Genomic DNA, 14690 nt, shown 5'->3' on the forward strand with positions numbered 1-14690 from the left:
CAAAACCCGAATCAACTTGGTACGGAGAAATCATTTAAGTGAGCCACGCATCAAAATGCAATTAATTCCAAATTTTGCACAATAATTGCATTTATATTTTAAAAATAACAAGTTTTTGAGAGTTTAAAAATTAAAAGCAAGCGGTTAAAATTATACGTTTTCCGTGTTTTGCTGCGTGCCGCTTTTCGACATTCCCGTTAATAAAAGAATGCTCCCATTATTTTAATTTCCCTCTCGTTGCGATACTTTATTTTCTTTCTCTGGGTTGGGTTTGCGTCTGGGCTGGCAGAAACTTGTGAGGAGTTCCCGAATTTTGTACTACCTCTCTGCATGATGTTGGGTCCTAGCGTACGTTCATTTTCGATACTTTCTTTTTGATCGTATCGAGAGCGCGCGGTTACTTGAGAGTAGATTCCAAACTGACCCAAGAGTCTTTGACACGCTGACGTGCGGTTCGGTCGGTGTCGCGAGTGAAAGGAGTCATTAGGCATCGCGCTCTGCGCGGTGTCTAACGGTTCGCGGGTGACTGGGTGACACACTCGAAACTTTTATGGGACGCCGTTAGCACGTGGAGAGACTTGCCAGCGTTAATGGTGCTTCTTTCTGTGTTCTACAGGTTCGTGATTCCGTGCCTTCACTTTCGTTGACATGCTTCATCAATGGCTGTTGAAATCGATAGAGGTAAGCGACCTTGGAGAGTTCAGAGCGCCAGTCTTCCCTACCCTGTAGAGCTGCGCTGAGCCGGCACTACTCTTTTTTTATATATTATTATTATTACTACTATTCGAAGCGAAGTATCTCTTTCGGCAGCCCGTTTTGTGTTGTGACGGGTATCGCTTTCGGACGTTCTAATCAGGCTACGCAACTGGATCTCTCTTTAAGATTTAGCGAGCTGGAATAGCGTTCAAATTCTGAAGATGCAAAAAAAAAATCGTTTTTGAAATCCTCGCAGCTCTGTGCCGTTTACTGGGTTTGTCCTACACCTCCAAGCGAAAGTAAAGACCGCCGCACACACCGTTAATTTAGAAACTGTTCCGTTTCGCAAATTTCACCGTGAGGAATAGTGATCAGACAACTTTACGAATTGGGGCACGTATTAGATTGCGAACTTGAAGAGGAGGACTTTAAATTAGCTAAGCGCACGGTCAAATGATTGACTGATGACTGCAAAAGTTCTGAAAGATAAACCTTAAGTGTTTCGTTGATTGGACGGCTTGACGGAGCGCGGCCATTAGCTTCGCCTAATTTAGCCAATAGCTTTCCTCGGCCTTGGATGCAATTTTTCAAAAGCCGTGTATACAAATAGTGTATTACATAGCATGCTCTCAGCAGTTTCTGAATGTGTACTACTGCCCACAGTGGTGTTTTTTTTAGTGGTCTTCATATTACAGCTGCGATTTTAGCTAGCAAAGAAGTAAATATTTCTCAAAACGAAGTTGGCTGCGTGTCCTCCAACTTGGGCGCGTAGACACAGTCTATGGCATGTGCATCCCCCTCCCTCCCAAAAAAAAAAAAAAAAACTGGTCTCCCTAGTGGTTATGTGATGTTTTGTGGTGTGTCGTTCTGATATTACAGTTACCAACTGCTGAGGCGCTTTGCGCAAATTGTTTTACATGTTTTGTAGAAAAATAACATTTCATGTTCTGCATTGCGGAACTAATAATTTAATAGGTTTTCTTGAGGCCTGCATTGGACATATGGGCGCAAAAATGTATTTCTGAATAAGAAGTAGCAGTGCCTGGTGAGGTGCAGTTAATTCTCAGCAGTTCCAGCTCGGAGGGGACTGAAAATTGGTTTGAACTGTTCAAGAGATCCTTTTTGATACCCTTGATGTTTACGGGACCAAGGTGTGAGTTCGGATAAACCACCCGAATAAATCTGTGGTTTGGCTTAAGCGATTTTAAATTGGTGGTGATGATGAGCGGGTTTTCAGTGACACGAGGGCAATTCGATGCAACTCCGCTATCGCAAATGCGTTTTTGGTCATTCCAAAGTGGAGTCAAAGCCACATTTTTTACAAACATTTCAACCACAGGGCAGGGGAAGGTTGTACAGTCAGGGACAAAGGTCTCTGGGCCACGTGCTCCTCAAAGGAAGTCGATAGCTCTGCCACTAGACAGCGGCTGTGAAGATGAAGGAACAAAATTTTGACTTTCACCTTCACCAGTGTTTCGCCGGCTAATCGTGCAGCTATTGGCTTTGTTCGAGGAACGTGTGGTCCAGAGACTTTTGTCCCCGACTGTACTTGATGGAGGATCAGTAGGCACTTGTTTGGTACTGAGGATCAGACACCACGTATCCTGCATATGAGTTTGGCGCTCGAACCACTAGGCTGCTATTGCGATCAAACGAGTTCTGAATGAGAAGAGTACGCCATGTTGTTATTCACAGCGTTATCACATTTGTCTCATTGTCTTCGCAGGTGATGGATGAAGACTCTCGTTCCACCGACTCTCCGGGCCAGAGCCAGCCCGGCACACCCCTGCAGACGAGTCATAGTCCGGGCGCAGTCAACATGGGCCTGGTGCCCGGCGATGGCGCCCGCCACCCGCAGACATCCAAGTACACCCAGCTGCTGGCTGTCATCGAGGAGCTCGGCCGTGACATCCGGCCCACCTATGCTGGGAGCAAGTCCTCGGCCGAACGCCTCAAGCGAGGCATTGTGCACGCGCGCATCCTCGTGCGGGAGTGCCTCATGGAGACAGAACGCAACGCCAGGTCTTAGAAGACTATAGGGAGTGACGGGCACCACACAGCAGGGAAAAGGGGAGTAGGGACGCCAGGGAGACGGTTATACCTAGACAAAGAGGTGTTAAGGACCTTTTTACTCCTTTCGTTTCGGTGTTTCTGATGTTTTTCTACCTTTTTTTTAAGTCGCGACTTTCTAGGTGTTTGCTACCAGGGAAAAGGGGAGTAGGGATGCTAGGGAGACGGTTGTACCTAGACAGAGAGGTGTTAAGGACCTTTTTACTCTTTTCGTTTTGGAGTTTCTGGTGTTTTTCTACCTTCTTTTTTAACACGCGGCTTTCTAGGTGTTTGCTCAAGACTAAACTTTATAGAGGGTTTGGGCGTGGGAAGTGAATTTTGCTGAGGAAGGTCTCTGGAAAGAACTTTAAGGACAAACCTTCTTTGTTTCCTCATCATAGTTTCCATCACAACTTCCTGCAGTGGGCCTTCTGTCCTCCTTAACATCACCTTACAAACCTCTCTTGTGCCCCGGTTTTTATTTATTCACATTGGCTTTTTCTCTAAATTTTTCGCTTTGGCCAGTTTCAGGCCCAGAGTTCTTTATCTTTGATTGGCTTAGCATGACCCAACTACGTTCAGTGTGGGCTCCCTCCACTGCCCTGCCTACAGCACCGCAAGGCAATCCCTCAGTCGTGCACTGGACCGCCTAGATCCACGCCCACTGACTGAAACGAAGATTCTCAGCCACTGGACGCGGCGTTCGTCGGCGGTGAAGGCCTCCAAGGCACTGCTAACTTCTGGCCTGCACGATAGGTTGTGACTTCACCGAACGCTGACTTTTTAGAGTGACTTCAATTTTCTGTTACTACCCTTTCTCTTTCATTTTTTTTATCCCCTCACCCCCTTTCCCCCCGTGTAGGGTAGCAAACCGATTATTATTCAGGTTAATCTCCCTGCCTTTCCTCTTCTACCTCCTCCTTCCTCTTTTTATTTTTTGCCCTCTCTTTTCTTCTAGACTGGCCTTAAACATAGGATGAACTGAGCTGCAGTTGGGAATTGAGACCTGTTCAGCTAGTTGGTTCTCCACAACTGGTAGTAGAGTATGGGGACAGTACAGGACAAGAGCACACATATCTAGCGCCGAATTGCAAGTCTTTCTTTGCCATTCCATGGTGTACATGTGTGGTCCATCGCTCTATGTTGTTTTTACAGCGATGGCTGCTCCGTATGGCACGTTTGGTGAAAATGCGGCGTCGTCGTCGGTGTTGGATGTCTGCATAGTGTCCTCTGCTCCATGACTGGTCACTGCACCTGCATTCTAACATGAATACGCCGATGTGAGAGTTAAAAAGGAATAAACTGTACTCTAGCGCACTTCCTTTCATTAAAGGAGTTTACTCCTTTCTGCTTAGAGTGTGGCTACTCCAACTCTCCCTGAAAAAGGAATTCTCTGAAGCTCAAAGTGGTGTGTGCTAATGAGATGGAGCGGCACAAATGCAACACACATCCACATCCCTGCCTAGATTTACTAAACACTCCGACTAGCATCCGTGTTTTGCATGATTTTCTTTTTACTGCTGTTTTACGCGTGTACCCTGCACGGAAAGGCAATAGAACTGGAAGCCATCGCTACATTTGTGTGCTCTTTCTTATCCTGTACTGTCTCCACACAGTTTTGAAAGTTGAGTCACACTTCTGAAGCACAGGATTTATCACTTGTATGAGAATATCGAAGGAAGAGAATGCATTGCAGGGAATAGCATTTGGGAGCTCTTGTTTGATCATGGTTTTAGTAACGCGCCTTTCTAAGACAGTGGAGCGATTAATGGCTGATCGACAACTTGTAAAATAGATGAGTAATACAGCTCTCGTATGTTGCCATGTGCTGCCAGAAATCACACTTGTCTGCTCTGTGACAAGGCTTTAAAATTGCAACATACTTTATTGCAGATTGTGTTGTGTCTTAGGGGCACTTCGTGAATCTCTTTTGCGAGCAGTCTACTTCGTTAACCAAATAACAAAAGAAGCATACACTGATCTCACCACACTGCTTTTAGTATCCATCTAGTGTCAACAAATGTGTGTGCCAAGTACAAGCCTCAGTATCCAAGGAATGACATTGTTTTTGCACTATTTCTGTGTTTATGAATGAGTGAATAAACGCAGCCAGAGTAAAACTACGCTGTGTAACCTCTTTATTCGTCAAGCAACATCTTTCAACGTGTAAATAGGACGGCACTGGAAACCCTGAAACGCATTACCTCGCGATGCGAGGTCTTTCATCAATTCAGGAACAATCGTAACACCACAAAACACAGTATTGCTATTAATTGTTTAACTGGTGCAACTGCCCATATTTTCGATGGCATGTTTGCAAACAATTTGTCAATGCAAAAATGCATGCCTAGGCTTCTTGATGTTTGTCTAAAATATGCTAGAAAATATGGGAAGTTTCATACAATGTACGTTGACAAACATTTGGAATCTCGTGTACTGTAGTCGGAGGGTAAGACAAATGGATATAAACTGTCACACTTTAAATGCAACTGTGGCACATTCAGAAGTAATCATAATTTGGTAAATGAATATATTTTATACGCACATATATTTTACTACTGTCAAGACATTTCTGCCAAAGCCAGAATGCAACCTCTTCAAACTGCAAATTAAATCTTTTCATACACAGAAAAAAGTTTTGACTTTAGCGATTTAGTTTTCAACAAACAAACTCAAAAGGATGCCATTATATAGCATCACCTGTTTTATCTAGCGAGCAAACTCGAAATCAAGCAAGCATTTCTACTGCCCATTCAGGGCAACTCTAAATATGAACAATCTTTTAAGACTTGTGTAAAAAAATGCCACAGGAAGCTTGGACCTCTAGCTTGTGAGGTTTGCAGTTCAAAGAAAGGCACAGGTGTAAAAAAGGTGTGGGTGTAACAAATGTGCCAGTGCTAAACAAGTGCAGTCAACGGTAAACATCTTAAATGTTAAAACTTTGGCGTCAAGATAAAATGCATAGCTTTCTCCTGCGACCCCTTAAGAAGAACATTTCGCTAATTCACAAACTCTGCGACAGCTTACAGTATGCATAAAGCACTTTACATGCTACCCTATTGCTATCCTCTGAAACAAGGCTTTCCTAAACACAGCTATATGTAAATCACTCCTTTGCATCACTATCAACCCAGCCGTTTCACACTGCACAAAGGCCACAACGTTGAAAGCACCTGTACATCCTGCGTGCTAGTCTAGATTATACAAACACTCTCTAGCGTACTAGTACCTAAAAGCCTGCAAGGAAGTACAATGCGGACAACAGCATACTTGAGGCTGAAACAGACCTCCTTTGCACTCGAAATTGTTGAGCACGATTATTTGTGGGTTAAATGCACACAGATTTGCATTCACCTAAACGGGCAGCTCCCTGAGAAATGTAGTACACAGATAGCTGCCCTGGGACAAAAATAAAACCTCAAGCTGAGGTTTTTCATATGTAAAAAAAACACTGCATCCTGTCTTGAGCTCTGCTTATTATGCACATCGTTTTTTTTTTGTCTTTTTCAACACTGAGAGGCAAGAAAAGCTTGCTTAAAAGGTGCCTCAATGTGATAACTGCATGCAATGTTGCATGTGTCAGTAGGAAGTAAAGATGTTAAAAAAAAACAAGTGTATAACGTAGCAAAATGCTCAAATGTTTCGTGGAAACAAAGTGCAAGAAAGAAAATGCGACAAAGTGCCACCAACATGAAACACAGCACACAGGTCATCGACCTGAGCGCAGAACATTAGGAAACATGACATAGCAAATAATACGGAAAATACCAAAGCATAAAAAGTGGTCAATGACCTCTGCTCAACATTACGGAGTCGAACTCCGTAAATCACAAGTAAAAAAAAAAAGCTTGACAATCGCAACACATGACTGTCAAGTACACAAACATGACATTCATGTGAACTTACGGCACCCACTTCAAAAATTCACTGTCGTGAAGTACAGTGGAGGTCGACTGAGGAACACATTCCCAGCAGACCCTCGGCTCTCGTGCAACCTTTGGTTATGTGCGGTACTTTGGTACAAAAGGACTAGATATAAAAATAATACTAAATATTTGAAGCAGCAATTACAGAACAGTCTAGTGCAGTATATTGCCACACCCCGTTTACCTAGGGAGTGTTTGATTTCACCGCTACGTTATTGCATCAAAGGACATTAACAGCAGCACACATCAACTGTCGTTCACAAGACTGCACTGTATCTAAACTAAACTGACTGGTAGCCGGAGACACGCTTTGTTTTAGTCCGCATCAAGCGACCATCGGGAATAAAACTAAAAGCAAGTGTGACAACACTGGGCTGCATTCTGAAATGATCTGTTCAGCAAAAAATTGTGCACTATATAGAGAGAAGCAGCCGAAGTAAGATGGTGGAAGAAATTAGTCGGGGTATACACCCGGATATTGATGGTTTGAGCCCCGAGACCAAGATGTGATTACTTAGGTACATCCAGTCGAATACGCCCGGTAATCTTTTTTTCCACAGAGAGGCAACGCGAAATTACACAAAAGTGGGAATATCACCAGAAATAATCATTAGAGAATGCAGCCCCAGAAGCCAACACAGTTCCACAAAAGTCACCGGCAGTGCATCACAAAACAGCACCCATACTACACGTCACTGCAGACAGGATTGAAAGGTAGCCCTGTGGAGACTGAGGTTACCCTCATTGGCTAGTTTTACCAAAAAAAACACTGTAGAGTGTCTAGCTAACAGTTGAGCCAGCACATCAGCTATGCTTAACAAAAGACTCCTATGAAAGAGTGCCAGATAAAGCACAACAATGCCCGTAAAATTTTCTCCCTTATCACCTAAGTTATTGCATCAGTGCTTTGATTCATCAGCACATACTGGTGTCTAAGGTCGTATTTTCAAACAAACGCACCAATAATGCACAAGACAGTACTCTGCCTTCGTAATTTCCTTCTCAAGCATCATGCAGCAGTAGCACTTGTACAGCCAGTCTCGAAGTTATTCTGGACAAAAGTGTCATATACTCCTTCGCTTATAGCTGGCACCTGGAACATGTGTAATACCATCATGGAAGATCGTATTGAGCTTATACCGAAAAAAAAAAAATTGCTGGACTAGGTGACACAAAGCTAGAAATATTAATCTGTCACAGAAAAAGGAAACACATGCCTCAGCTGTGCTCATTTTGTGTTCTTTGTCTTGGGTTGTGTGTTCCTGACTGTGCCAGAATTCTCTTTCATCACGCCAGTTGGCATAGTATTTTCACACCTGACAACGCATTTTCATGCCTGTCAAATGTGTTGAGACTTGGCAAGTGATACCAGCAATTGACAGTCTATTGCTAGTCTGTGTCTTTTCTCGCCTATCTCCTCGTCATTTGCTGTGTGCTTTGTTGTCAAGAATGGATTACCAACTAGCCCAAACTCACACCTTATTAATCTATTGCAGTTTGTACACTACGTTGTTTGTTCTATAACATGTTGTCATCTACTTGCACCACTGATTCTAGACATTCAGTGAAACCGTAAATCGATTGGCACTTCTTATTCACAATAGACCCTCTTGAGATTCACACATTACTGAGCATTCTAGGTGCCCCACACAAATATGATCCCTTTCAAGTGTTGTGAGGGGCCCAATTGTGTTGGCAGCACCTACAGTAAAAAATATGTCTGCTCAAGCTCACCTACAATCAAGCATATCTCAACAAATTCACTGATGAATTTGTGTCTCTACAAATTCGTACTGTGAACTTATTAAGAGCACACAAGCAGCTCAGCTATTGAATTTTTTTTTTTTTTGTGCCCACTGTTGCCTCTAGGTCTTAGTGCTTAAATTGCTATGCCAGTTTGGCGCAGTGAGGTGCACCTATAAAATATCAATAAAAAATGATGAGCGCATCTACATGTTCATGAATGACATGCTGTGACACCCGACGAAAAAAAGGTGCCCCTAGAGTCAAATTCAAAGCAACACATCCTCTAAGGTGCAACTTGATCAGGTTTAGCCCCTATGAGATCTCACTGGTTGCAAACCTTTTCACAGTCCCATTCACTCGCTCATCAATACATTCAACCACAAATACCATTCACTCAAAAGCTCACTCGTGAGCTCATCACTCATGAACACACTCAACTTACATCAACCTCTGAATAACTGGAGTTCCATTTAACAGGCACTGAAATAAATTCTGCCAGCCTACATCCATATACATGCTCATGGAGATAGAAGTAGGGGATTAGTGGTGAAAGTATGCCTTCCATTTATAGAAGCTCAGAAACATGAATGTGGCTTTGACTTCATAGGACGAAGGGGAAAGAACACTTGTAGTTTTGTAACTCCCATCTTGTGGAAAGGCCACACAGTGAAAAGCTGTTGGAGTAGAATATAGGCTGCAATAACTCTTCTTCTCATACCGAAAGAAAGACTGATGATTGAAGTGCTACTGCTGCATGATACCTGCTGCACAAAGCGCTTAACACGAGCCAAACCTTAGTCGTACTCTGACCCAATGGTGATGCTGATGTCTCCCGGCTCAACCAAAGTGCTGTGGTACCAGTGGTTGGAGTTGACCATAATGATGTCGCCAGGCCTAACTGTGACCTTCAGGGAAGGCACACACACCGATTCGCACTCTGGAGGTGGCAGCAGGGTCCAGGTCTTTGCCCCTCGGATCTGGGCTTGCCAAGACGGACGATGCACGTAGTCAAGCTATAAGGTAGTACAAGGCAAAGTGAAAGTAATAAAGATAACATCGTGAATTGCTTGTGATAGCATAAACTAGCAGGTCACAATAACTAACTTCTGTGTTATGGTGTTGTTATATTCATCAGCCATCGTAGTGGCTCAGTGGTTATGGCGCTCAGCTACTGACCTGAAAGATGTGGGTTCAATCCCAGCCATGGCAGGCACATTTCAGTGGAGGCAAAATACTAGAGACTCTTGTTTTGTGCGATGTCACTCACGTTGAAGAACCCCAGGTGGTTGAAACTATATGAAGCCCTCCACTACAGCATCCTTCATAGCCTGAGTCGCTTTGGGACGCTCAGCCCCATCAACCAAACCAAACACAACCCAGGCGAACGGATGGTTACTGCTTCCAAAGTGAACCACTGAAAGCAAGACCTTGGACTGGAGCTAAGCTCTCATCAAGCAACTTGCTCTCACAACTGCTCCATGCTGATATTTTAGATGGCTGCTATTTCGCTCTAACTAGTAGAGGAAAAAAATGGGAGCTTCAATAACAGCAAAGCATTACTCGTGAGCACTATAGCAGAAGCCCAATGTCGTGTCATCAGAAGTTATTCATCGTGCAGCTACTGCCCCTTACATTTCACTCAGATGTGAGAAGCATGCCTTACGTGTGTTTTGACTCCGTTTCCTGCGTATCCAATAAATATCCAGTCTATGATGCTCGCTTCGGAATCCTCAGGGAAGAAGTCTGGTCGTGTGTAGTGTTCTCTCAGGGTTGCAACAACCTGCTGGTCACAGTTGCTCCTGAAAGAATCGAACGTAGATGATTTCATTCCCTGGTGGCTTGAATCCCGACTTCAGTGATGTGGGCTTCGGCCGAATAAACATTGCTTCCGTGAGTTAAACCAGAATCAATTAGCTGCTTTCAATGTTTGCACAACTCCATGAGTTTGTTGAATGGCTGCTATGTGTGTCCCATTATGCTCCACACATGCTGAACTGAACCATTTCAATCAGGAATGCAGCACAACAGTAAATCACTGCTGAATTGACAAGAACTTCGCCTTTTAACTTTTCTGTGTCGGCGTCGATTTTATTATGCTAACAGCCCATCGATTACCACTCAAAGTCAGCAAAGATGCCACTGAGAGGTCAGACCAAGTTCGTGACCGACATGATCGCACTGAAGGTGACACTCCGTCAACGGGCCCTGCAAAAGCAGCAGTTCTCACTTACCATCCCACGTACCACGTCTTCTCCTCGGGACTCGACATGGCAGCCCGCGACTCCGGCATGTCGAAGAAGTCCTCCAGGTCCTCGAAGTCGGTGTCGTACTTGAAGAACTGGCAGTAGTGGCGACTCACATCGAACGCGCCGCTGGTGTTGCGGTAAACGTCCCGCAGGAAAGCGTAGCTGAACGTCCTCATCGCCTTCCAACTCGCTGCCCCGCCTCGAAGCACGATCGGCTTGTCGGTGTAGCCGAGGCGCAGGAAGTCCTCCTTGCTCATCGCCGTCAGCTCGGTCACCTCCGTAGGTGCGCGACAAAAGTCGCACGACAGCACAGGTCGCGTGAACTCCAGGTACAGGCCGCCTCGGTTCACGAGGCAGCGATCGTTCGCGAGGTCCGGGAGACCCCGGTTGAAGCAGACGAAAGCGATCGTGGCTGCGATGACGGCCCATTTGAAGATCAGGACGCGCGAATCACTCGGTCGTCGCGACGTGTTCACCTCGTCGGCCACAATGCATGCGACGGCGTCTTCGGACAGGCCTGAGGCGACGGCTTTTTTATGAAGGTCCTGCAGTGCCTTCCGCACTTCGTGAACTGGAAGCGATGCCGGGATGCCATCGGCGACCTCCGCGCTGTCGTCGTCGGCTAGGGCCATTTCCACGACGATGGTTCATCTTATTGCGCCAGGAGTTTTAAGCCTCGGAGTGACACAGGCCCTCTTTGCAGGAGCGATTGCGTTCGCGCGTTGTCACGGCCTATGTGAGGCTGAAACGCCCTTGTCGTTTCTAGTTTCCGCCCGATAAGCACTGCGCTAACCGCGCCCACGCCTTCCGCACGCCGTCTAGGCAGCCATATTTGTTTTTGTTGCTCTTTCCTGGTTCGTCCCAGATGTATCACAACACAACGCTTCCGTGAAGCGGAAAGGTAACTAGTGCACTCGCTCCGACTTGCCAACGGACTTTCAAAGTTCTGGGACTTCTGAACTTGTGACATGCGTGCACACCTCAGCGCATAAACGCGCATAAGGTGGCGCGAGAAAAAATTCTGTCTAATCCGGAGCGCTGCATCAAGCTTGTTACCGAAGAACCTTTTTAAAACCTCAATGGGTTGAATGAAAGAGAAAAACATTCGGTCGAGCATGCACTAGAGGCTTAACGCTTATGTGTGGTGAAATGTGTAGATGGGCAGCCGAGGCTGGTTGGGGCAGACAAGCCGCACAGGGAAGTGTAGTGGAGAGAACGTCAATGGTTTGAGGAGTGCTTCACAGTGAGAAATGAAACGGCAATAAAAATTGATAAGGCGAAATTCACAAAGAAGGCTGCAAAACTCTTGAATGGCCTTTACTTTGGATGGAAGAGGCCGGATACCAGAACGGGGAGTGGTTGCCCCCCCCCCCCCATGGAATTACGGATATTATTTATGCCCTAGAAGAAAACAGCTGAAAACCTACCGCCTCCCCCATCCCCGGACATCGGGTGCCCCCTCTGGAAAAAGTTCTGCGGACCTCTGGTCCTCTGGTTCTCTCTCTCTGGCACTGCCAGCGTCTACTGCAACGCGAACAGGTTAACGCGAAAGCAAGAGCAGAAAAATATTAGCTGCTGTAAAAGAAATACCGCTGCAGTGAATTAGCACTACGTCGCGGTCTTCGTGCCACCGAAGTATACCTCAGCTATAAGTCCTCTGATTTTTTTGTGTTCATATTGCAAGTCCCTTGTTAGCTTTTCGTTTAGCGTGGACAGTACACATGCAGCCGCCGCTGAATCTCAAACAATGCGCTCTGGATTTTAAAAAAATATGCTTTTTCGTCATGCCGTGTTTCGTAAGCGTTTGACCGCGTACGCATAGTCCGCAGCCAAATAAACAAAACGCCTTTAGGGGATATATACCTCCTAAGCCCGTCCTAAATGCTCTGTTCATGGAATTTCCGGGAGCTGTACGATGAAAATTTTAGACAAGCGTCCTCCATAGCCGCCGGGATTGAGGCAGCATGCTGTCCTATGCATGACGCAAGGTCGGCTATATGCTGCGAAACAGATTCATGGTCTAAGGTGCCTCAAGTTATTGTTGACCCGCGTAGACATGGCACATATCCACGTGGGGCGACTGGCCAGGGTTTGGTCGTGAATGCCAAGGAAAATCAACACAGGCGATTGCGAGGAAAAGAGGGGCATAAGAACACGAAAGAATAATAAAGAAAAAATAAAAGAACACATTTCAAGAACTAGGTAACTTGGGGGGTTCTTAACTAGATTCTTAAAAAAGAGAATGAGATGGTGTTTAGGTGGGTTGTTTGGTGTCTACTGTGAGTGCCTAATGTTCTTGCAATTTTCCCGCCAAAACTGGGATTGGAACCGGTACTATTACCCTTATATGGTATGCATGACTCAACACCTTACAAATTTTGGGGGTCCTCACATTTTCAACTTTGGGGGTGCTCTATAATCGGTCCACTGGTGGTCACGCTTTGCTTATGGCGTCACGACCATCGCAATCGCATTCATAGATCGCGGGGAGTTCCCATGCCGCTACTGATGCAGTGGTGCAGCTGTTAAGCTAGGTATTTCCAACAAAGCCATGGCTTGTGAGACCAGGATTGCTCTTCTCGAGCTCCCGTAAGGCTCATACGCGGCGCCAGAGTGGGCATGGGGTGACAACATTGAATTGAGCAATTGTGGGCAGTTTCCTCAAAACCCAGTTAAATTGGGCACCTGGAATTTGCAACAACAAGATGTACTACCCTCGTCAAAAGTCTTCAGGCCACAGCGTTCAAATGTCGCGAAAGTTCTCCGTGTAGAGGATCATTCAAGGCAAAGAGTCAAGGAAGGAAGGGAAAACTTTATTTACACTAATGGTTTTTCCTGCGGTTTGGTCGCATCTTCAGAGACGTCTTGGTTCCACCCCCAGGAGCCTTCTCTGTCGAAGTCGTCCGCCTCTAATCAGTGGTCGGTTGCCCTCAGTCCAGGCCTCCGCTGGCCACTGCCGCCCGCTGAGCTCGCTGTACCAGACCTTGTTGGTCTTCACAGCGGTCGCTGGACAGCAGAGTCTCCCACTGCTCCGCACTCGGGTTTTGTATTTTGGGGACCACGTCTATGTTTTGGTAGGCCCATGTGATGTGATACAGAGTAGGTTTTTCGTCGCACCAGGGACATTTGTTCGTGTATATCGTAGGGTGCATTTTGTTTAGTATATGTAGGTTTGTGAAAGAGCCTGTTTGTAATTTTCTCCAAGTGACAGCTTCCTCTCTGCTGAGAGATTTGTGCGGTGGGGGATATCGCATTCTTCTGCCTCTATAGTTTTGTAGTATGGCCGAGTATTCCCTGGGTGCTGGCGCGAGTTCCGCGGTCTCGTCGGAAGCTCGGAAAGTAATGTATCCTCGAGCTATCCTGTCGGCCTCTCGGTTCCCTGCCACCCCCGTGTGCCCCGGTACCCACACAATTTTGTGTGGGATCTTGTCGTTTTGTTCTTCCTGGTTTTTAATTCTGTCGCTCGTCAAGAAAAAAATCTTCTCTATCACGAGAAGAAACCTTCTGATAGCATTTCAAGGCCCTTTGGTCCTTATCGGTGCCATGATGACTCCATTGTGCGCCTCAGGGTAAAAGCCTTTGTCCTGGAGAATTTTGACCAAGGCTGTGCATACGTTAGAATGGCCAAGAAAAATAAACAGAAATGAAAGTATCCAGCGAAATACAATGTACAGTCGGCAGCCATAGTTCAGATATGCGGATACGCAAAAAAAAAAAAGAAATCATTTCAGCTCATGTTACTTATCGCCTTATTTACTTGAACTCATTAGGGGACGTGCAGACTCAACCTGCTGGTATCAATATCAGGAGGAGAGTGACGCATTTCGTTAACTTTTTCTGACGGGTGCACGTATACAGTGTGTTTCACCTGACTTTACGCAGTTTTTAAAAATATGCTTTTCAGTTAGAACAACGCTTTTTCTACATAGCATTGTCAACTGTACAGTACAGATAAGACGTGCTAACAAGCAGGTTGGTGAACTAATATTGAATAGTTGCCTTTTGTACTATTAATGTTAGGCTCCTT

The 14690-nt window shown here is 45.5% G+C and overlaps 2 protein-coding genes across 3 annotated transcripts; one reads left to right on the forward strand and one right to left on the reverse strand.

Annotated features, from left to right (window-relative positions):
* The first annotated feature begins 190 nt into the window (after nt 1-190).
* LOC149346646 (cyclin-dependent kinase 2-associated protein 1-like) lies at nt 191-4868 on the forward strand. 2 transcript variants are annotated; one of them, XM_089586564.1, is made up of 3 exons: nt 191-295; nt 617-681; nt 2423-4868. In XM_089586564.1, the coding sequence occupies exons 2-3, from the start codon at nt 649-651 to the stop codon at nt 2723-2725; spliced, it is 336 nt and encodes a 111-aa protein (XP_089442690.1). In that variant the 5' UTR covers nt 191-295; nt 617-648; the 3' UTR covers nt 2726-4868. The 2 variants fall into 2 exon arrangements, with proteins under 2 accessions (XP_089442690.1, XP_089442689.1); XM_089586563.1 differs by having other exon boundaries at nt 193-348.
* On the reverse strand, nt 4867-11514 carry LOC149346647 (uncharacterized). Its single transcript, XM_089586561.1, has 3 exons — nt 10649-11514; nt 10081-10216; nt 4867-9430 (listed from the first exon to the last, which is right to left on the reverse strand). The coding sequence occupies exons 1-3, from the start codon at nt 11293-11295 to the stop codon at nt 9212-9214; spliced, it is 1002 nt and encodes a 333-aa protein (XP_089442687.1). The 5' UTR covers nt 11296-11514; the 3' UTR covers nt 4867-9211.
* Nucleotides 11515-14690: the final 3176 nt, after the last annotated feature.

Source organism: Amblyomma mixtum, chromosome 4 (assembly GCF_055824585.1).
Source record: "Amblyomma mixtum isolate Tamu chromosome 4, ASM5582458v1, whole genome shotgun sequence".
Lineage (NCBI taxonomy): Eukaryota > Metazoa > Arthropoda > Arachnida > Ixodida > Ixodidae > Amblyomma > Amblyomma mixtum.

What these genes read in the sequence shown, in the direction of transcription:
- LOC149346646 (XM_089586564.1), top strand. Translation starts at nt 649, where the DNA reads ATGCTTCATCAATGGCTGTTGAAATCGATAGAG. An exon ending in GGCTGTTGAAATCGATAGAG is followed by an intron (nt 682 to 2,422) that starts GTAAGCGACCTT and finishes TTGTCTTCGCAG; the next exon opens with GTGATGGATGAAGACTCTCG.
- LOC149346647 (XM_089586561.1), bottom strand. Translation starts at nt 11,295, where the DNA reads ATGGCCCTAGCCGACGACGACAGCGCGGAGGTCGCCGATGGCATCCCG. An exon ending in AAGACGTGGTACGTGGGATG is followed by an intron (nt 10,217 to 10,648) that starts GTAAGTGAGAAC and finishes CGATTCTTTCAG; the next exon opens with GAGCAACTGTGACCAGCAGG. An exon ending in GAAACGGAGTCAAAACACAC is followed by an intron (nt 9,431 to 10,080) that starts GTAAGGCATGCT and finishes ACTACCTTATAG; the next exon opens with CTTGACTACGTGCATCGTCC.